General features: G+C 37.5%; 1 protein-coding gene across 2 annotated transcripts in view; it reads right to left on the reverse strand.

The window, feature by feature from the left end:
• Positions 1–945: 945 nt before the first annotated feature.
• Positions 946–23793, reverse strand: part of DPH6 (diphthamine biosynthesis 6) — a 214743-nt gene continuing 191895 nt past the window's right edge. For both annotated transcript variants that reach the window (XM_086463379.1, XM_086463378.1), the window contains one exon: positions 946–1061. In XM_086463379.1, the coding sequence (XP_086319505.1) occupies positions 946–1061 (116 nt within the window). The remainder of the gene's footprint in view (positions 1062–23793) is intronic.

Here is a 23793-nt window from a genome sequence, read left to right on the forward strand (position 1 = left end):
TGAGAATATATTGATGTGGAACACAGGCAAGTCAAAGGTTTGACACTCTTTCTTGAAGGTTTAATTTTATAGCCTTTGTCTGAAAATAAGATTTCTCTACAGTGCCTTACTGCCTCAAGCAAAGTCCAAAAGGCTTTCTCTCCTATACTGATCTTAAATCATGTTATGAGTAAAATAATCAGTTGCAGTGAATTTGATAGGAGCTTCATCTGTGTGTCTGGGCCTGTTTTAATGAAAGCAGTGGTAAAACCCCTGTTGATTTTCTGGAGAAGACTGAAGCCCTGGGGAATACTGGTAGCTCTTTAATAAGAGCTGTTTATCAGATGTAAAGCACAAGGATACCCACTATTGCCTCAGAAAGCAGGATGGCAAATCCTACAGTCTGGCCATCATCTCCATTATTTGCTTTGGTAAAATGTGCATCCTGAATGCCCTCTGAGTAATTCTACCTGGTGCAAGAAAAGGTTTAAAATCTAGCCACAAATAAGGTCTTCATAAGTTGGCCTGAAGTCAGTAAATTCAACATAGAATTGAAAAGAATGAAGTCTTTACAACAGTATTGGAGCCAATGTTCTGGTTTCACCTCCATCCATAAGATCCAAAGCTATAGTCAGTTTATTGTAAACAGGCCTAAATATATCAAACAAAAGAACTGATGTATTCAGAGCAACTGACATCTCCCAAGAGCCACCTGCTATTACCAGAACATATCTAAAAATAAGTGAGAAAAAAGCACAATATTTTGAAAAGAACACTTTATTGTTCATACAAAGCTGACTCTGTCACATATCATGAGCCATCATTATTAACAAGCTAAATATGACTTTGCCTAAATCAAACAATATTGCTTAATGAAAGTATCCAACACAGTTATGATCAATTCTTTTCTTTGTTCTCCCCTGGATGGAATGTGTGTTTTGATCTCAACTCATCTCTTTTAAACTGCTAGCTTAGCCAGCATGTTATATGAATGACTTCCTTGCCAGGTAAATCCACCACAGGTACTAAAATCAGAGCTGGGGTCTTCTTGCCCAAATATTTTTCAAGGTATTCTTGTAGTCCTAAAATAGAAACAAAACAATTAATTAATCCTCTTTGTCTTAGTCTCATTTTCTATTGTGTCCTACCTCTTAAAAATGATTTCTAAGTACATTTTTTAAAATTATTGTGGAGTAGCAATTAATAAAAGGAAGTGAAATCCAACTCCTAAGTTTTCATTTTATATAGAAGGAAGAATCATCATCTCCCACCTCCTTGTCGACTAATTTGAGACTAACTTTACATGTTGCCTAAGGCCATAATTCAGCAAAACAGTTAAAAGCATGTTTCTCAACCTTGTGTGAGTGAGTGGTCTGTTGATTACAGATACAGCAAGCTGAAACTAAGTGCAGTAGTAAAAATAACTAAAGGCCAGTTGAAATTCAGTTCTTTGTCATTTTTGATATGTGGATGATCAGCACGTAGTTGTCTGTAAATGAAATTCTGCTCTCAAGTCTCACTCTGGTGCATCAATCTACTAGAAGTTAAAGTGGGCCATTTTTTTAAACATTATGAACATGATTTCCCTTTGAAATCAATGGAAGCATGCCACGTTGAAGATATAATGGAGGAGGTCCAGGGATTGCCACATATAAGATTGCGTATCTAGAATTATAGAGAGATTCAAACTGTTAAAAATATAGAATCTGGCTACAGAGAGCTCCAAAGGGACTGGTATGTGTGCCAGAAGTTTGTAAATTTGAAGTCCATTACGGGAACAGAGTTAATAATGGAGAAGATCTACTTAGGAGAATATGGAAGAAAACTAAAGAATGGAAAATTTAAACTCAGCATCAAGACATTTCTGGTTGTGGGGCAGCCCCAGTGGACATGCTGGAAATCCAGCCACACAGAACCCTTAAAGAAGACTCCTGAAAACCCTCCAAAAGACAGTTTCCTAATGGTAAGGTATGGCCTGCATGTGTTTTGGGTTCAAGTTATTTCTGTCTGCAGCTTCTTCATTATGGCAATTCTTTATAACACTAAGAAATCTTGGCTAGAGAGGGTGTAAAGAGGGCAGAACTTGAAGACTGTCAGAGCTTATTTTTTTATGTCTCTGCCTGTGAAACTGTGAATAGGCAGTTCAGTCAAAGTGTTACCTCATCCAGGATGAAAACAGGATTTTTGCAATTGTATTCACTGAAGCCAAAACTCTTCTCTCTTGTTACCTGGCAGCAGTAGCATAAATTAATGTAATAATGGCAATGCTACAGACAAAATATTGCAAAGACAGTACCAGCCTTGTGAAATTCTGCTGGCTTCCTTTTTATTAATGTCATTGACATTAGAGGGGAAAACAGACAAGGGTGAGCCAAAGATCAACAGTCACCGCAAAGGTCAAAGGACTTCTTTGTGTGGTGTCTAAGAAGGGACTCTGTCTGTGTATTGCAGATACTCAGCAGTGACCTGATAATTAAGTATCAGCTAACATCTTCATTCTAAACTTCAACTTCAGAAAACTTTATAGCTATGCTGGCTCAGAAGGCAGTAAGTGGAAGGGGGTAAAGGCGAGCCACCTCAAAAATCACCAATTCCACCCTATTAAAAGCACATTTCCTTTTTTTTCCTCAATTAAAATTGTGAAAATACAATTATAGTCTTTCACTTTTTTCACAGGCTTCAAAGCCGTGAAACAGTGCTAAAAGCTACCATAACAAAACCAGGAAAGATTTCAAAGGGAAAATCTGAAAGTGAGGCTATCTGGAAATAAAACTCCATTCTTTGGTTTTTTGAGGTGGCCAAAATGGCCATAAATATTTACATTTGGACAATGCCCTCGTGGACTTGGTTGCCAGCCAGAGCCACCTTTCCAAAAGACCACCACCTTTGCTGCAGCAAAGCCTACATGTATAATTGAAATGTGGATGAAAATCTGGACAAATGCCTCTAAATGTTTTATTATACTTCTAAATCAAATAGTTTGACATGCAAACATTGTACTTCAGATGTGCATCTTTATACACTTGAAAACTGTGGATGAGAGTCTGCTCATGCAAACTGCCGCTGAAAAGAAGAGTCTGGGTCTTCTAAAAGAGTAAAATTGTATGCTAAGGTCCCACAGAAGACAGTGCACAATTAGTAAATCTGTGGCAGCCTATGTAATCATAGCGGGGACAATCCAAAAATTGACAGCTGTATATTTTAGCTGCTATAATAAGTTACTCTAAATCCTCCAATACTAATTGTATATTTTTTAATGATGTGACACTAATAAAGACACAATCTATATTTTGCTTCACTCATGCAAATTATGCTTTTAGATAAATAAAAGCCTCAGTCATGAGTGTTTTCTGAAGTATGTAACTCTGTTCAAATATGAAGATTTCAAAATTTTATTTCCTTTATATTTCTTATGGAAATGTTTGCTCAGTGCATGCCATACTTACAGAGGTTGATCTTAAAAGTGAAAACAAGTAAAGGACAGAGGGTTACAGTGAGTGTGCTTACTGGAGCTTTGACAGGAACTCAAATAATTTGACCTCATTAATGTTTATAAATATATAAAGGGCGAGTGTCAGGAGGATGGAGCCAGGCTCTTCTTGGTGATGTCCAATGACAGGACAAGGGGCAATGGGTGCAAGCTGGAGTATAGGAGGTTCCACATTAACATAAGGAAAAACTTTTTCACTGTGAGGGTGACAGAGCACTGGAACAGGCTGCCCAGAGAGGTTGTGGAGTCTCTTTCTCTGGAGGCATTCAAAACCTGCCTGGATGTGTGATCTGCTGTGGGTGGTCCTGCTCTGGCAGGGGGGGTTGGACTAGATGATCTTTCGAGGTCCCTTCCAACCCCTGACATTCTGTGATTCTGTGAACTATATACGATTGATACGGGTCTTATTCAACGTGCCCTGATACAGAGTGTTTATTAAAGTACAAACAAAACCAGCTGCTTAGCAAGAAGCAAACAAGTGGTGTGTATTGTGCATATTTTCATATCCTGTGACAGTCTGCATTAATTATTATTATTACATGAAATTTGCTGAAAGCAGGCAAACTTCCTGCTGTAAGATGGATCCCGGTTACTCCCAATTGATCAGCAGAAGCTCAGGGCACAGGTTCCATATGGAGTTTATTTCTGCACTACTATGCATTTTTCTATTGACCTAGGTACAGCTGAGGGATATGGACATAACCAAAACTTAAAATGAACAAAAATAATACAAAGTCTTTCCCTCTCTCACAAGAAATCCTGGCAGTACAATCTATTTCTGCCATTCCTCTTTAAGGACTGGATACAGAGATCAATAGTTTGATGATCTCTCACATTGACTTACCAGCCCTTCTGTATAACATGGCACAATCTAACACCGTAACCTATTGTTTTTAAAAGTTCTTTTCACACTAAGTAGATAAAACAATGTTCTGAGAGCCCCTAAAGGGTCCTTCCAAATGAGTAGGGAGACCATTTTTTCATCTGTGCTGTCACTGGCTTCAGCAGGACTTAGGCAGTATGAGGTGAGGCCACAGAACCCACTTATGTTTCCAAAATCAGGTCCCCATTATTGCTGCCGTACTCTTGCTTCACTGGATATTTGCAGGGGAGGAGTAATCTAATAGCTCATATTGAAAAGCAAAGTGGTAACAAAAAGGAAGATCATATTTAGCCCAGTACATAAAAAACCACTTTCATATTACCACTACTATCTTTCCTTCACTTTTTAACCAAAAGATATTGTTACATTGCTTAGAGTAGGTTTTTAAATCCCTGAGCTAATAAAGCTCCATTGCTTCAGCTGCGGAGAGCTGACATGCAGCATGTACTTTGAAAAGATGTGTCACAGGGGATCAGGTTCCTAACAGTTGACTAAGAGTTCCAGTCCCAAAAGATGTGCCCCTGGTGTGCCGAACACTTAACCCTTCGACCAGTACCAACATGACTATTCACAAATTATTGATGTCCCTAAATCCCTGGCAGATTGCAGACAGTTCTTGTCTCCCTTGAAGCCAACGCATATGGTCACTAATGAGATGGATTAAAAAATACGTATACACATTCAGGGCTTTGGCACATGAATGTAAAGCCACAGAAATAGTAGAAGGTGATTGAACTGGACTGAACACTGTTAAATACATGATTAGCCTCTTGTTATGGATCATTTCCATTGATCTATATACAGTTTCACAGCATAGTTTAATTAAAGCTGTCTGGAACAAGCCTCTGCCTTAAATGATCAGGCAGTGCAATGAAAAGGTGAAACACGAGGAACTGGAGACCCTCCCCCTCCCCTTCTTTAACATCCAGCTGACTGTCTCTGCGGTTTACAACCATAGCAAGGAAGGAAAATGTGCTTTTAAAAAATTACCTGTTTTTACAGTTCAGGGTTTTTTCCCACACTTTTACTTAAGATAATATAAAATGATGTAGTGGAATATAAGATTTAAAACAAAACCTGTACAATTTGCTTGCTTCATTTTAATTAATACCTTTCTGTGCAAAATAAAATCAAGCCCAGTAAACAAAAATACACTGTTGGAATATAAAAGCGAGTCACATTGCAAAATATGATTTTGTGCTGATTTTTTTATTGCAGCTGTGAAGGTTTTAAATGACAGTAATATGGACGTTTTGCATCGTTCAATACTTGCATTTTCATAGGGTACCTTATGGTTTTCTTTACTACTCCTGATGACATTATTTCATGTTGGTCATGTTGGTCATTTCCCTGTCAAAGGCCCAGGTTTTCAAAATTGCTCTGCCCACAGCAAAAAATGGAGTCAACATCTTGTAAATAATTGTGTTTCTATTTTGAAAACCTATCAGCTAGATCTTCAAAAATACTAAGAGCCTACCAGTTCCAGGGAAAAGTGGCATCTTTGGTTACCTGATGCTTTTACAAATTTCTTACAAAATTACAAAATTTGAAGTCAGTCTTGATTTTTTTTTTCAAGTGGGAAATATTCATATGCACAAAAAGAGGAAAATCAACAATAACTAAACTTAGGAGGATGGAAATGGAACTTGCTTTGGAAACCAACCACTCCTAATTATTTATCCTGGTTATTACACTAATTTCCCTCGGTCCTTCTGGTTTTGCGTGAGTTACAGTCTGTCTTTGCCTACTGATTCATAATATCAGGCTGTCCTCTTCTAGTTTGAAACCATTATCCCTTGTCCTATTGCAAGAGACCCTACTAAAAAGTTCCTCCCCACCTTTCCTGCAGGCCCCGTCTAAGCACTGGAAGGCCGCTGTAAGGTGTCCCTGGACCCTTCTCTTCTCCAGGCTGAACAACCCAACTCTCTCAGCCTTTTCTCAAAGGGGAGGTGCTCCAGCCCCCTGACCATCTTCGTGGCCTCCTCTGGACCTGCTCCAAGAGGTCCATGTCTTTCTTGTACTGAGATGAAAATCTGCTATAAAGGGAAGCCTACATTCTTACTATATTTTACTGCTAATCCTGTTTGTGCAGTGGACTTCTTGTCTTTTTTGGAATCTATCCCAAACCTGAAGAAACAGTTCTAGCAATGTTTTTACGCAGGCTACGGTAAGAATGTAATGACATTTGCTGTAGTCTTGGATGGGTACCCATAGGAGTTGGAGCAACTCTCAACAGCTGAGCAGAGGAAGAGACAATGAGCTGTGTTTCCCTGCATGCCTTACTGATACCTCCTGCTCTCAGAATCAGTGAGGAGAAGTTGCGAGTGTGCAAGGTAGCAGCCATGAACCTTACTGTTCATGGGAGATACAAGAAGGATGAGTGATTGGCTTAACTTAATCCAAACTAGTTAGTCAATGAGGATGCCTGAGCTCCACCACCAGCAGCAAGAGGACAGGGACAGCTGGCCTCAAATGACCAGCTCTGAAGGAATCCAGAAGTTGCCTCTTCCCCTCCCAGCCTCCCCACTTTCTCTGCTGTTCCCCTGCTTCGACAGGAGGGTGTGGGAAGGAAAGAGGGCTCGCTTATAATCAGAAGGGCATTAACATTTACAGGAACCTCACTTTTCTAGAGCTGAGTCACTTGGCTGAGTAAGTATGGAAGTTTTTTTAGACTGTAGCTAATACATTTTTTTAGCATCTGAAAGAAAATTAGTAGATGGAACAGTTATTTTTAGTGCTGGTTTGATTGTGGGCCTGTCAGCCTTGGCAATGCATCTCTTTTATCAAGCTGCCACAATACCTTGTTTTGTTTTCAGAGTAAAGTTTGATTAAAGACCAATTTCAGAAAAGTTACTCACTGTGGGCGTTAATTAGAGCTTTCTGGACTGTGCGGGGTTTAGCTTATGATCCATTTCACTTATTAAACCATGTATTTCAAGTTACATGAAGATGGGAATGAACCAACCCCTTTCTATTCTTCTGAAGGCTTCTGTTTAACTCAGTCATGAAAAAACCTCTCTCCTTTCATTCCCTAATACAGAATTCTAATTTCTGGCCTTTCCTAAACAAAATTAAAAATAATACTTCACATCCACAAAGACTTTTAAAAGTAATGAACTGAGACACATCCTTGGAGCTTCAAATGGGGCAGGTAAACTTTAGGAAGCCTTTGCTTCTAAGTAATGTTTTCAGTGGTGCCCAAGTATACCATACTTGGAAAACCAGGTAAACATCTGTTTCCCTTCCTCTGCATTTTTCTGGGAATGGAGTATTGTCATTCTGTAGGAGAAGGTCCCTGGCATTCCCCTCCTCCTCTTTTACTAGCAGACAAGAAAAGTCTTTTGCCTTTCTGCAAGCAAAAGGCCAGCTACTAGCTCAGAAATCTTAAAAAAATGTGGTTGATGAAAAAAGACTTAGTAGTACTTGTGGGTAATAAGTAGCAGATTGAAGCGGAATTTATAACATAATATAGTTAAAATTAGGAGCTATCTAATAAAATGAATGAAATGAAAACACCATTGTGGTATTATGCAAATACAAGCAGACAAAAATCCCAGCCCAAAACAAAACCTGACTTGGCTACATTGGATATTTGAAACTACGCTAGACAAAACATGAAACCATGTACTAAAGAGAACAGAAGTGAGAAGGAGAAGATGGCCTGAAATGGTCCATCTCTTTTTTCCAGAGACAGCTTGCACAGGAGAACTGAGACTGGATGAGCTAAGATATTCAAGCAGAGTTCATGGATACTACTGTCTTAGAACATACCCTCCCAAATACACATTCTTTCCTGAACTTCCTCCCAGATTTTGAAACTAAACTTCAGCTTAGTTTGAAGGCTGGTATGAGCTCCTCCTAAAGCTGTACAGTGTGACAGATGCACTGGGAATGCTGAGGAGGTAAGCAAATCAGGCAATCATAATCATCAAATGAGGCTTTATACTGATATTTATAACAATTACAATTTCAATCCCAAATGCTATTCCTAAAACAATTATATGCCACCTAAGTCTCTCTGGATATACAGAAGTTACCTTCCAAAGCAGACACAGTCAAATTAGGTATGTTATCATGGACATCAACGGCAAGTTGCAGGAAGAAATGTGACTCTCTTAAAGATAAACAAATGTTGCTGAGCTCCTCTGCACATTAGTTATGGCTGTTTCTCAGTAGAAAGAATTAAGATTTAGCTTCCATAATAATTCTTTCAAGCTGCCGGCTATAGCTTAGAAAACAGCAGAGCATGAAAACTCATTGCTTTGTGTTTTCCAGTGTTCTGTTTTTAGCCATGTCCTATAAACAGGTTGAGAATCAGTCTATAAGAGGTTATAAATGTGCACTTCTGTTTAAAATGTCATTAACCTTCTGCACTAAATAAAGAAACACTTTAGCATGCCCTTCCAGTACTCACAGTGAGGTCTAAATATAATTTCAAAGAGAATGGAGGACTGAACTTTCCGAGTACAATCACTCAGGGAAGAACTTGTGCTTTTTCTAAAACCGTGACAGACTGCAAAGATCACGAGCCTGTTTTCCCTGTGTGCTATCCTTCAACCCTGTAATAACCCAATCTCTTTACGGGGTGGCTGGTTATTGAACTTGTATGCCAGCTGTGTTCAGAATCTCTTGGGAGAATGGGCTGTAATGACACCAAGCAGGGATGAGTTATGAATGGAGACAGATTATTACAAACATATGAAATGGTAAGGACCCATTTGTCAAGAAGCACCTAAGAATGCACTTCACAGTATCTGTACACCCTTGTTTGCTCATACAATCATCTGAACGTGCCTACATGGACAGATAAAACCGCAGGATTCACTAGAGGCTCACACACACACATTTTTTGTTGTACGCAAAATCAGATAAAAGTGCACTTTCTTTATTTTTTTTTCCAGATTAATTGAGAACTTGGTGTGAAAATGATCAACTGCAACGGCACCTGTGCAGTAATTATGGAACTCGCTTTTTCACCTTTAGGTCACGTTACAGCTACTGACTCTTGGCCCATAGTCCAAGAGCACGGGATGGCACAGATTTGCAAGCTGTAGGACAGTTGGTCGCTGTGCCCTCCAGGTAGGGTTGGGGACACTGGTGGGGCAGTGTGTGTGGGAAGCTCAGCTGTGCCTGCTGGTAATTCAAGAACTTTTATCTCCAGGGCCTGTCAATCTGGCACCTTTCACAAGTGTTAAATTCACTTAAGTATATTTTTTAAGAAGCTGTCATGAGACATACTGAAGCAAATATGTCCTTCAGTGGTTACACATGGACTCAGTTGTAACAGTGTTTGTTAAGTGCTTTGACATCCCCAAATGATACGTTTGGTACAGCTTCCACATTTGTTCGTTTATTCAAGTCTGCTAAATAGTCTCCAAAACCAATAGGTTTAAGAAATACTGGACTGGGCACAGTGCATCCAAAAGGCCTGACTATGAAGAGATGTTTATGTAACTAGTGGAGACTACATACATCTGCTGGTGGGAGAATTTAGTCTACAAATAATAGAAAAGGTTTCTAAAAGACTTTGTGGTAAGCATTGTTAGACTGGGTCCTTGCTTTATGTCAAGTTAAGCTGTCATCATTTAAAATAATACTGATGGAATAATCGTTTTCAGTTTCTAGGCCAGATTCTCAACTCCTGTAACTTGTAGCTGTGCTAATTTACACCTGCTGAGGAGCTTGCAGAGTAGATTACATATTTATATATAGTATCGTGTGCAAACTAATGAGGTTATTTCTACATGTTTACCATTGTAAAGAGCTCTGAAACTTTAAATCAATCTGCTGCACTAATGTAAACAATTTATTGTAACAAAATGAGATAAAAGTGCACCGAACATGTTAAATACATTATTAGGTCGATGAAGATCATTCATATTGATCCAGGTCTGGCTTCACAGCACAGTTTAATCAAAGCTGCCTGGGAAAGGTAACAAAGAGTGGTCATGACATTCACCGCTTTTTGTTCTGAGGTCACCGATTTAATCCTAGAGTAAGTCTACAAATGACTAAAATTTCATTACTGCTGCATCTGACAACTTAAGCGAAATTAGCTGGAGTGGGCTAGAAAGAAGGGTAGACCAGTGTTTAGAGGTGGAACAAAACCCAGGTTCTGTTTTAATGGGTAAATCATGCTGTCAGAGGTTGCTGATGATCCACCCAGAAGTTTGTGGGCTCTTGATAGCCACACAACTACCTCCCCTTGATCTGGCAGATTTACATTAATCGGATTTTTATCCTGCATGGCAGCGACCCAAGATATCAGTACCCTCCTATTCCCTACAGTCAAGGAAGAAGAGGAGAGAGATGAAAGGCTTTTGTTCCTCTTCATGGCCTCCAAGGATGACAAATAAATCTCACTGCCTGTGCTTCCTGTGTAATGTGAGCTCATAGTTTGTTACAGATTTGGGAACGGGAGACTGGGAGAGTCATTCAACTGCGTCAACTGACAGCAAAACGAAAGAAAAAAGGTCTGAAGCTTGGCCACATAGTGATGTGAGCTGCAAGTCATTTTTTCTCTAACATGAAGTTATTAACAGCATAATTTATAAAAGCCTTCAGCAAGACTTATGTGTCATTTTATCAGACACTGAATAAACACTAAATAGCAGACAAGGTCTACCACAAAGAGTTTACCATCAACACAAAAAAACAGAGAGCTGAAAAAGGAATGTAGGACAGGTAGGAAACTTGACTCACAGAAAACTGTACAAAAATTACATGATGTGTTAAGGTCGTTTGTGAAAAGCCAACAACTGACCCCAAATTCTGACCCACCATACACCTCTTCTTCCTCTTGACAGCACACCACGATGAGCACACTTAGGAACAACAATACAGTTGCCAAGAACTGAATCATCCTTTTGCTTGGACTGCTTTTGGATCTCTGGAAGTTGAAAGGACAGTCCCAGAGGAGCACTGCTGCATGTGTTCCACCTGCTCTTGTTGTCAAACGACTTCACTGCTCGGAGGCCGCTGCCATTCTTCCGCCATTAACAGCTGGGGTGGTTTACAGGTTATTTGAAAGTTACCTGTGGGCTTTCTGCCAAAACAGTCTATCATGTCTGTCAAGGGGCTATACACCTGACTGTCTTATGATTGCTTAATAAACATTACGATGTATTTTATACCACAGTGCATCACAAAAGGCTGCAATAAATTATTACACAAATACATATATTAAAAAGAAGAAGAATGTTCCAACACAAAAGTACATGGTCCTAAACAGCTGTTTTTAAACTAACTTTTGGAGGAGGCCTTTTGGAATTATACAAACTGCACTCCCTTCCATAACTCCTGTACATTTTGTGATTTACAGCCACACAGGTTACAGGTAAAGTACACAGTGTAGTCCAGCAGTGAATGGAAAAGCTGCCGAGATCTGGTCCATTGCTTAGGGGTTCTAGGTTCCCCCAGGTGGGCCAGCACCCACAGGTGACCAGTCAGTCAGCAGCACCGATGCTTCCTCTGCTTGAACACTGGCTCTTTTGACAGGAGTTTCTACTTCTAGAGTCTTATGCCACATCTCTACCAAAAACTATGTTAGCTCAAAGAGATACTGGATTAATGAAATTGAAAATGCTCAGAAAGAAAATGGATGTGATGCTTTAAACACTTTTAAGAAACATGAAGTGTGAGTAACGGAAGGGCGATCTTTCTCTTTCCCACAAACAGAAGGCCAATCTATAAGGCTCAGCAAAACATGCTTTTGATTTATCCTTGTGCCTCCTTCTGTTTTAAAAATGTGATCTGCATTCTGGTTTTAACAATGTTACAGTACTGCTAGAGGGAAATAAATTGTTCAAGAAGAGATGTCTGTTTTAAAGTAAAGCAAAGGTGCCCACACCGCCCTCTCTTTGGTCAACACTGATACTTTATGCCACGGGCCTTCACTTGTCAGGGAATGTCACACCCGCTGCATTGCAGAACATGGTAGTGAGAAGGACAGGCTACAGAATGCCATCTACATCTGCTCACAGAGTATGACGCTTCCCCTGGAACATGATCGCTGGAGTGGTCTTACCAGTATTTTTTACACTACATAAGCTGAATGAGTAGGCTTTTTTGTTAAAAAAGGCTTCTCTTTCAAGGTAGTTTTTCAATTACACCACTGCTGGGAAGATTCATTAGAATCCGGCCATCACCTCTTTTTCTGTTTTGCAGAAAGCACATGTTGGTAGAAAGGAAGACAAGAAAATATGCTCAGCCTAGCTGAATCTTTGCCAAGTCACTCTGCAGGGCAGAGAAAACTCATCTACAAGCTGCCACAAAAACACTTAGGGTCACTAAAGCTCTAAAAAATCTGGTAAGACAAAAAGGTGAAACATGAAGATGCTAAAGGATGTTGATGATGACAATGAGTATTATTATTATTATTAATTCTCATGATCATAATCTAATCAGTTTCATTTTTTACTTACCAAGAGCAAAGAGGCAGAAGAAAGGAAAACTAACTGGATCTTACCATGTATAGTTAGAACTTCATGCTAAATATATTTGTGTCCTCCTGCAAATGTTCCCCTTTTTCATTTTAGCAACTAATATAGGCAAATCTAGCTTTTTCAAATGTGACTAATAACAATACAATACTGCTGGATTCAAAGTTATTTACACATCTCTTTTTAGAGCATAGCACAAAAGAATAAAATAATAATCTACTTGCTTAAAATATAGAAGTTGCTTATTTATTCCTCCAGAATTCTAGCCTTCTCTCAGGGGAAATCTGGAAGTTTTAAATTCATTGATCCTTTACTTTGCCACTATTCTTCTCTCCTCTGACCTTTTAGCTATTTTTTGTTTGCTGTCACATTTTTGCTGATTTGTTTTTAAATTATAAATCTCATTTTAGCTTCATTTTTCTTCAACGACCTACCCCAGTCCTTTAGAAAAATCCACTTGCAGTTTCATTCTTAAGGCCAACCGAAGATTTACAATATGCTAAAGTGGGCAAAAATTCTGTAGTAATCAGCACAATATATTTTATACTCCATCATAATGATTTTTTCGGGCTCCATGTCGATGTAACTTTTTCTGCTTTTTGCAATAGTTTACAACTTAAATAATTTAATACAACAGTTGTTATATTTTTACTGCAAGCTTATAAAACTTGTACGATAAGTCTCTTCCATGCAATATATTAAACAAAGAAATGACAGAGAAGAAGGGGAACTGATGATTACTAAAACTGTAATTCAGTCTCCCAAGTTCTGAACGTGTCATAAAGCGCTTCCGGCTCACTTGCGTACAGCACATCTTGTCAGTGTTCCTCAAATGAGCCACCTCTTCATATTTAGTTCTCCTTACCTGTTATTTTAATGTTGCTATAGGAAAAACAACAATGATTTGACATTTCAGGCAATGCATTGATGAAGTGGTGGTCCAGGAGAAAGGACCCAGCATAAAGAACCAAGGGGCAGCAATGCCATTGCCAGCTCTGCCACTGAGGTGCTGAAAGTCCTCGGGGAACTTCTTTTAGCTTGAACAACATGTATAGAGGTATGCTTTATTCAATTTTGCAAGGGCTCCCAGTGCTGTAAAGACATGTGTCTCCTTAAGTCTCAGGCAGGACTTGTGTGTGTGATTTTTGGGTTTCTGAGCAACTGCAATTCTTGATGCTTCATAAAATCAGTTTCCAAATTTCATACTTCCATTTTTTAGAATAGAAAAAGCACTTTCCTGCCTTTGTGAAATGCTTTGAGATCACTTGATGAATAATTGTTACTGCCTTAGTATATCTGAGAGCTTATGTAAAAGATACTGCTTCAATGCATCCCTCAATAAGACTCTTTTAAACTACGTTTTACATTACAGACCCACTTTACATACTTTTACAGACACAGTTCTGTTCATATCTACAAAGTAGGTCACTGTATATCCACAAGAACACATAAATCTGCTACTTCTAAAACTCCTTTGCTGATAATATACATAAAAATAATAAATATCGATCTAAAATTATGTCAGAAGTAACTTTTACTGACTTGGAAATGCTACATTTATTTCTGTTTCTGGAGTAATTATTCATATTTTTGAAACTTAGGATAAAAACTTCAACTAGCTGTGGTACAGATTCGTCATCACCTAGTGCATTAAAGCATTTCTGCACAAAAGATATTTCTGATGGCTTGGCCAAAAAATACATAATTAATTCCTCTAAATCACTTAACTGTGTAGTCTTAATGTTGCTAATACAAAGGCTCTTTGCCTAGATGATTAAGATTTCTTAGTAGAAATCAGCTTGTGACTCCTAAGAGATATAACAGAGCCAGCTGAGAAATAAACTTACAAACTTTTCTATTTGTCCAAAAATATAAGAGTGCAGATCCATGAGGATTAGTTTCTGAATTGTGTTGCTATGATTTCAGCCCTTGCCTACATGGATCACTCACTCTGTGTGGTGAAGCACCATAGATGCCTGCATACTCTCTGAGATCTTTATTTTATCTGAATACTTGAATCAAGCAATGCCAAAATGAATAATGGACATAAACTCAACACTGGAGTCCCAGATTAAGCAGCAAGATTTTTTTTCCCCAAAATATAAAGCAAAAATTATAACTTGGAAGACAGGTATGCTTATGGACTTGAGAAACTTTACGAAAAGTACCTAGAGGATAGCAACTCAATTTGTTTTGACAGTTACCTTTCTCCTCCTCATTAAATATCTTAGGTATGATATTTACCTTCATATGTTTGCAACTACAAAAATCATTAGATCAAGCTGTCTATATTATATGATGGATTTTAAGAACCATATTAAGCTCCACCACTCCAGAGATGGTTGCACGCTTGGTCAGTTGAATAATGTTTGATAACCGATCAAAAATATGATGCATGTAGTGTTCTAATTTCTGTTTATTGCCTATCAAACCTGAAATCTACCAGCCAGAATATTGTTTCCAATAGCATGAGACAAACTGTGGATTTGCTTCTGAAATCCTTTGCAAAGGATTCAATAAGGGTGGGCATATTAGGAAGAAATAATTTGGAAGGCAGGAAAAATTTCTAAGTAATAAACAAGAAAGCATCCTTGTAATTTTAATCATTAACTCTTTATTGCCAGCCTAAACAGATAAATCAAGATCACAAAACATTTAAAGAATGAGCTGGTTTCCATATGGAAATGTCTAGAAGTCATCCATTACTATTGCAGCTTTTCCATATAGCAGACACTGAAATCAATATGCTGCACTGGTTCAGTAAATTTGTCTCTTAACAAGTTAATAAAACAGTGATCCCCACATAGTCTTTCCATCAAACTTTCATAGAAAAAAAATGAGAATATTAAATGCACTAAGATAGGGAAGATCTGCTCCATTTGCTCTGCAATGATAATCTTTTACAAAAGAGGATTTTTATTATTAATTCTTCGCCTTCTGGGGATATTATAATTTCCTAGAATGTAAAAACGCCTTAAGCACAGCAATTTGCTGAGCTAGACTGAACTTCAGGATGTTTCAAATGAGCTGATAAACAACTGCATAATTAGCAATTATTAGATCAAGACTGTACATTACGGATATAAGAGTGAATCAGCCAATGGGCGAGCAAGTTGCAGATACTGTTTTTAAAACTATGAGTCAGTGTTATGCTTTGATGTGCATCACAACTTTTCTTTTAAAGAATTAAATACCCTACTGCTTATTTTTTCTTTAGAAATGCAGATTATGCTATCAACCAAATCCTTGGGGTCTTAATCATTGGACACATCCCTCTGTGTATGAATAATAAGGAGTTTACAGGCTGAATATAACTCATGCGCTAAAAGTGATTAGACTGATTTTTTTTTCAATTAAATAGTTACAAATCAATTGTATAGGCATGTTAAACTCAAGACCTCGTATATTTCTTAAGCCTTGAATTCTGCAGCTCCTTAATGCAATATATTATTTTACCTTATAAAATAAAGAATGTAATCAGATAAACTACAAAAAAGTCAAGTGTAAAATTAATGTAATTTTTACTACCACCACATTTTCAGGACCTGGGTACTTGTTACTTCTATATAATTTTGTCAAGCAGTCAGAAAATGTCTGGGAAATGTGGCAGCTAGATGAGAAAGACAACACTAAGGCTGTTTGAGATGCAGATTAAAGTTAATAGCTGAGTTTTTCTCTAAAAGACATGGAACAGTTAGTAGAGCTGATACCTACAGTGACAGCTTTAGGTTTCAGCACAGATCTACCAAAATGGTGTGTCCATTGAAATGAATGGCACAATTCACACTACTCACAATTACTGTTTTAATTCTGATTTGATTGCATAGGAGGCCTACTTTACAAGAATTTACAGTGGTTCATTAATATTAGCCATGACTGTTATAAACATCATTTTTAAAACATGAAAATTAAAATTCAAACCCACTGGTTTGCAGCAAGAACAGATTTTGTTTTAAATTTAGGATGGAATTATTCTCATGTAATTTAATGGCTCAAAAGCTAGGCATCTAATGAAAAGCAGCCCTCTGCTCCAAAAAGTTATTAATCCCATTTTAAAATACACTATAGGATGACGAGTCCCTTGGAGGTGTCTGTTGCCCAACACAAAGAACTACGTCATTAGGTTAAACAAAACAGTTAACTTGTTTCAGGCAGTTAGACAAAATTGATCTTATCCGAGCCGTCCAGGCAACTGTGAATTGCGTCACTCTTGTTTATAAGAGCAACACAGAATTTAAATGGACCTCTGTTTAATTGAGTTATTACTGCAGACAACTTCATTACCTTACATTAAAATATCAGCTAATCCTTCCTGTTTCAAATTCTTCTGGAATGGTTTTCCAGTATCAAAACACCAGCTTCAAGTGGTAATTTAATCAATGTTGATAGAAGACAATAAAGCTAAAATGTAACACTTGTAACAGCAGGACAATATAGACATGCTTCATTTAGAGAAATATTACAGTCTCTTTGTCTAGTAAACTTTCCCTTGTCACTCCCACTGCTCAGGAGAGCTTAATTTTAGAGATGCAGAATACAGAAGTTTGCTGTTCAGTGGTTCTAGCTTGGGAGAAGTTTTAAAGGAAATAGATTAGAAGCACTTATAATCAGAAAAGCAACAAGGTAAACTGGAAGCTTCTTACTGAGATCTGCTACTTTGCAGTCTGCATTTCCTCTCATCTTTGCAACTGTGAGAGCATTTCAAAACCCTTATAAAAAGTGATTGGTCTTCACATTTATCATGGCTTCAGGGCTAAATTTAGTCTTCAGGGCAAGCTTAATTTTAAGTGTTGAAAACAAAGAAGCTTTCTCTGACAGGTTAATTAAAATAAAGGAAGCTATTTAAATTTGCCCAAGGATGTGCATGTCAGTGGTAGTCTTAGTGGCGACATTTTGTAGGCGGTGTGTACATGAGGTAGTCAAATGGATGCACCATAGAAAGTAATTTTTTATGCGGCAAGCACATCATATGCACACTGTTAGGTAAGCTTTGTGCACATACTTTTCACCCTGAAGAACCAAATTTAGCTAAGATTAATATATTGGTTCTGCTCTAGCTAATGTAATTATTAACTAAGGGCCACCAAGTAAACCTTCATCTGCTTTTGTGAAAGTACAAGGTGCTAACTCGGTGATGTATTTCCCTACATTTATAGGATTACTGGCCCAGGATCCTTATAAAGCATTGAGCAGCTGGGAGGTGGGGAAAGGATTTTGATGGAACAGGTTGCCACCTCTTGTATTCTGGGGTTCAACCAAAGAGTTTTAAATAGTTGCATGCAGTAGCAAGATGCCTGCAGAAGGTCATGCTTATAGCCTACAGGGATGTCATAGAAGAGTGTTAAAGAAATTCCATCCATATAGCAAACTACTGAATCTCTGGATTGGGGACACTTGCAGATGGATCACTACGACCCGCATGGTTTAGAGAGCTCTCTTCTTTCACACATACTGTCCTCTGGTACGGGATTCGATGGTGCCAGTTTTAATACTGAACTTGTTAATCTGTTCTAGGCAAACACTAATCAATACAAGAAATGTAAAAATATTTTCAATTTGGAACAGGATTAAAGAAAATAATTCTGACTCCATTTTAAGTTAATAGTAAAACTAGTAATTTCAATGAGGTCATCATGACTCCAAGACTATGCAATAAATTTTCAACAAGCACTGAAGAAAACAAATACACCTGATATACAAATGAGAGTCTGGCCGAGGTGACTCACTGGTTTGCCCAGCCCAAACCCCTCCTCCAACAGAGTGCTGCAGAGAGGAACTGCACAGGGCAGTATAGAGAATGCTGACAACTGGGAATGTTTTCTGGCACTATACCATCCTAGACATAGCTGCAATTACCTACAAAAAGAGACTATATTGGCTGGTGGGACATAAAGAAATTAACCTCACGTAGCCACGTACGTTAAGAAATCGAAAGAGGACCATCCAGTTTTTTGTTTTCTTTTTTCTTCTGATTTGGTTCAAGATTGATTAACCATCAATTAGAAATAGGTCTTTCAGGCCTGACAGTTCTCTGTCACCTTTTGAATCAATGAAAATGTCTTCCAAAGTCAGCCACCCAGAGCACAGCAAGGCAAAGCTATGCTGCCTCAAGATACCTCCAGAAAAGGAATCTCTACTATTAAAGAAAATCCATGATAATTTTGCAGAAAGGCCCAAATTAACTCTTCATTTGTTATGAACATCAGAAAAAGAAATCACCACTTGCTTATATACATATAGAATACTGTCAGACATAAAAAATGCCTGAATGCTGACAGTTATGTGCCTTCTCAATAATTTGGACATACTACTTACATGGTAAATGTTTTTAGCAAGAACCATGCTGAGATTGAGTAGGTTTTCCATTTTTTTTCAAGTACTTGTAAAATTTATATGTTGTCCTCACCTAATGCCAATGACTGGCAGACTTTTCACATTGCTAGCTTTAGCCTATTATGTTAACAAAAAAATCAGAGCATATACTCTACAATACAGAAAGATACAGTTTGGTGTATGTCTACACTATACTATGTTTGACACATCTGTACTAGGAAGGATAATGGAAGTATGACTTTAATATTAGCTCTGACAATAAGAAATAAGACTTAAATGTATGCAATACAATCACATCACTGACTCTTGAAAATGCTCCACTGGTTATGCTACTGTTATTATGAATTCCTAGAGTACAGCCTATATAATTCCACTTTACCAGTACTATTTCATGGGTTTGACTACAGGTCACGTGCATACATTGCTGGTGCTTTACTTGCAAAATTCATCTTACATATGCAATGTTTGAAAAGTCTGGCCAAAAGCCACAGTATTCTCAAAAATGCTTAATTTTTATTCTTTGGTCTTTGTCACAGCCACTAAAATAATTTTAATAAGCAAGGCTTAATTCTCTCATAGTAAGGGTAGACTATATATCTTTGTTTATATAGAGACTCATTTACTTATGTGATATTAAAGTTCCAGTTACCATGTGACAGGTCAATATCTACCACTTTGAGCACAGCTTTACATGTACTGCATAAGCCAAGACCTTATTGCTCAACAGTATGTCAGCTTAGTTAGAATGAAATATTATCTATAGAAAACACATTGTTAGAAAACAAACCGAACTACTGAACCCAAGCTGTCAGAAGAAAATTAAATACATGTCCTGTGCAGTCTATGGCACCACACAAAATCAAGAATAATTTAACTTTTGCATGGCAAGTTGATGCGTTTGATTTCTGTACCAGTTGCTTTTCAGTTCACTGTTCTAACATTACAGCAGTATATTTTTAGAGGTGATATGTTGGAAAGGATACTGTGATTTGGTGCAGGCACAGCTCATTAATACTTTTAAGTTTTAAAAAAGAAGGCAGCTTCTCAGGAAACTACCACTACTTAAAAATGGCCTTTACACATCAGAATTGTCCTATTCTGACTTTCTCTCTTCAATTTTATGCAACGTTCAGTGGAATTTCTCATCTCTTGTAAGCATTTCCTGCCTTAGATCCTGGTCACCATTTCTGTCCAAACAGAGTAGACTCTCCTGTGAGGAATAATAAGCTGTATTCTTTTTCGAACCACTTTAATTAAATGAGGTACCAGCCAGAATTCTCTGAAGATGATGAGCAGATGAAAAGGAGAAGGGAAGAATATTGCCTTCAAGAAATAATTTGTTCAAGAAAGCATTTGCCCTCCTAGTAACTTTGTGTAAATCAGTATCAATATATTGTGTAGGAGACTACTTTATGATTGTGTGACAGTTTGCTATATGGACTTTACTGCTTACAGCAGTTTCTAAGTTTCCTTACAGGCATTAAGAAAAATAAAAGTACTTTCTTTCTCAGGCTTTTTTAAAGACACTGGTTACTCTGAGACCAATTCTTTCCTGTTGATTATAAATGAATTAATTTTGCCACCAAGTCCCTTCCTTGTCTTCTATGTCTCAGTGTATTCTCATTTCCCACTGCCACAGACTATTATTTGAAGGAGGAAAAAGCTCAGTTTAATCATTAAAAAAATGCAAGAAATAAAATGAGACAGTGAATAGCCAGAGCCACTACCACAAACTTAACCGTCCGGAGCAAATCATGTTCTTAATCTAAACTTTTAATGAATAATTCACAAATTATTCATAAGTTTAGTACTTATTGAGCAAAATTAACTCGTGCTAACCTTTAAAGCTATCAGTAATTTTTAATAGCAAATATGCATGTTCTAAATCCAAAACAGACGTACAAATTTCAATAGTCAATCTTTCTTCATCCTATTCTGTGGCCACAACATAAATGAAAATACGTTTCATAGAACTGTGTCTATAAGTAACAGTGAAATTTGCTGCCAAGATACTACCTATATAATGACAATACAAAGGAACCAAGCCAAGAAAACAGATTTGTCAGAATGATGATGATAAAAACTGAGCTTAGTACATTTCAGCACAGTCAATACGTAATTTTTTTCTTCAAACTAAAAGGAATTCAAAGAAAGGTGTTAAGGTCTGGTTAAGAAATGTAAGCTGACAGCAAATTATGTACCAAGTTTAATTACAGAACCTATGGCAAATCAAACTGTATATAGGAAAGAAGTAAAGAGATTAGATCCGAAAGATCCATTAGTGTAAATATGGCATGTTTTTCTTTAAAAGATGGTCTGACCTGATGAAAATCCTGACTCTGTTAAAGTTAAAGGGAGTTTTGCCATTGACTTGAGTGGAGCCAGGATTTCATGAGTTGTGTGTTCATTTACACCTGTTTATATCGTCTGCTTCTTATGTCTTTTAACATTTTGGAATCTGAGCTCCTGTGCAGAAGGACAGTAGGCTGGAGAAAATATTTGGCTAGAATTCAGGAGACAAAGGTTCAATTTCTGTCACAGGCTTACTGAGAAAACCTGAATAAGTCGCTACCTCCTCCTCTTGTGTCCAGGTTCCTTCTCAGGAAAATTCAGGTGATGATGCTAAACTCCTTTCTAAGGTCCCCTGAGATCAAAAGATAAAAAGTGCTAAATCTAGGTATATTTTTTTATTTTTCATCACTGAAAACACTGCTTATGAAATTCCAACAAGACACCAGTGTGATATCCCTGAAGGCGCAACAACAAAAACATAACTGGGAATTTGAGAGCCTTGTTTTGCTTAATGAAAATGTGTAAGAAAGAAAAACTAGATTTTAAGTTGGTAATAGTGACAGGTATTATAAACATTCATATGTAAAAACACGACTATTAAGGAAACAGCTGAGGAGTAAGAGTGGAAGTCCATAATATAATTAACATGCTTATTAAGAAAAAGTCAGAATAGTGGAATCTCTACTTCCAGGTAATTCTTTGCTACAGGAGGTTGTATGTTACCCTGAAAATGTCACTAATGCTGCATTTCATGAATTTTCAACAAGCTCTGCATGGACAGAACACTGAGCAAGATGACAGTCTTTCTTTAATCGCTAACAGTTTGAAATTACTCCAGTACTTATAATTTTTTTGGTCCACAGCCTGAAGAATGGCTGTAAACTATCTGGCCTTTCATTTCAGCTTCAATCTTGCAACGAAATCTGTGTGAAAGGTTCCCTGTGGCTACAACTTCTAACCACTTCAGCAGAAGGTCATGATTATGCTTTTAGGGACAATAAAAGGTTTTAGCAAATTTTAGATAAACTCTATTTCTTTCCTGTTCATTACTTGACTTTTTATGAGTTTTATCTAACATAAAATCTGTGATCCAGAAAGAAAGCAAGCAACAACAATCACAGTCAAACAGCTTTAAGTCAACCTAGTGAACGAGTCAACTCCAGTTCACAACTACAGGATGAAGCATGGGGGTTGATCAAGAAAGTTACCTCAAACATCAGATTAAAACACCCGTAGGAGCTTTAAGATCATGAAACAGATTAATGAAGTTAATGCAATTAATTCCAAACATGCAGAAATGTTTAGCCTTTAGGAGGAGATAAAGATTCATATCTGGTCAAAGAGTATTTATCAAATGAGCTAATATGGAATTGTCACTTTGTAAATTTAACACTACTAGTAAAAGTAACAAGTATTGCTGCAGGAACACCAGCAGTTATTTTACAAAAATATTGGCTAAGGATTACAGTGTGTCTGCAAGTCTGTTTTAGCGAAAGTGAACAATTTGGGGGAAGGGTCGTTCCACGAGAACTGCATCAAGAGCTCTAATGCTGAATCTGATAGTTTCAGATGCAAAATGTACTTGTCTTCAATTTCCAGTGTTGCAATTTAACTTGTGATTATATGAAAATCGAGCACAGTTGTTTTATTCTTATACGATGTGGCCTTTGCAAGAAAAACTATGCATCCGCCCTTCCTGTGAGACAATGGATGGCAGAATAATAGATGAGAAACAGTCTGTAAAGTACAAGATCAACAGTATGGAGCCAAAATTTGTTTTCTATTACTTGAAACAGTCTCTCCAAAATACAATTCTGGTATATTGAAAAATGAGTTTGGAGAACCTGAACAGCTATTTCCCGTGCTGTTCCTATTTTATGAATAGACAGAACACTTCAAATGCTGGACACTGCAATCTAAGAAGAAGCCAAGATGAGTTTGCAGAGCTGCAATCAGATGCAAATAACATTTGCATGAAAACTGAAGTATAACATCTTTGAGACAGAGTTCATAATACTAGAAACTTAAAATGGTCTCTAAAATCACTAAGCCTGAATCTCATCTTAGGAGAAAATCTCTGAAATTTCTTAAAACTTCAGAAAGAAATTGTGAACAGCCTGCTTAGCCAAATAATGAACACACGGACAACGCAGAAAACATTAGGCAGTTCAGCAAGACAAAGGTAAAAAGAAAACCTTAATACTTAAGCTAAATGTAACCACAAAGGTCTTGTATTCACCTACACATAAACCATAGCTAAAACAGCATGAAGGAAAAGAAGTCTGTACTTCAAAATGGCTCCTCTATTCTAAGATGATATTAGGATCGATTGACTGACAAGAGGAAAATTTTCTTGGCATGGAGTTGGGAGCCAG

The sequence above is a fragment of the Leptosomus discolor genome, chromosome 3 (genome assembly GCF_034619465.1).
Source record: "Leptosomus discolor isolate bLepDis1 chromosome 3, bLepDis1.hap2, whole genome shotgun sequence".
Lineage (NCBI taxonomy): Eukaryota > Metazoa > Chordata > Aves > Leptosomiformes > Leptosomidae > Leptosomus > Leptosomus discolor.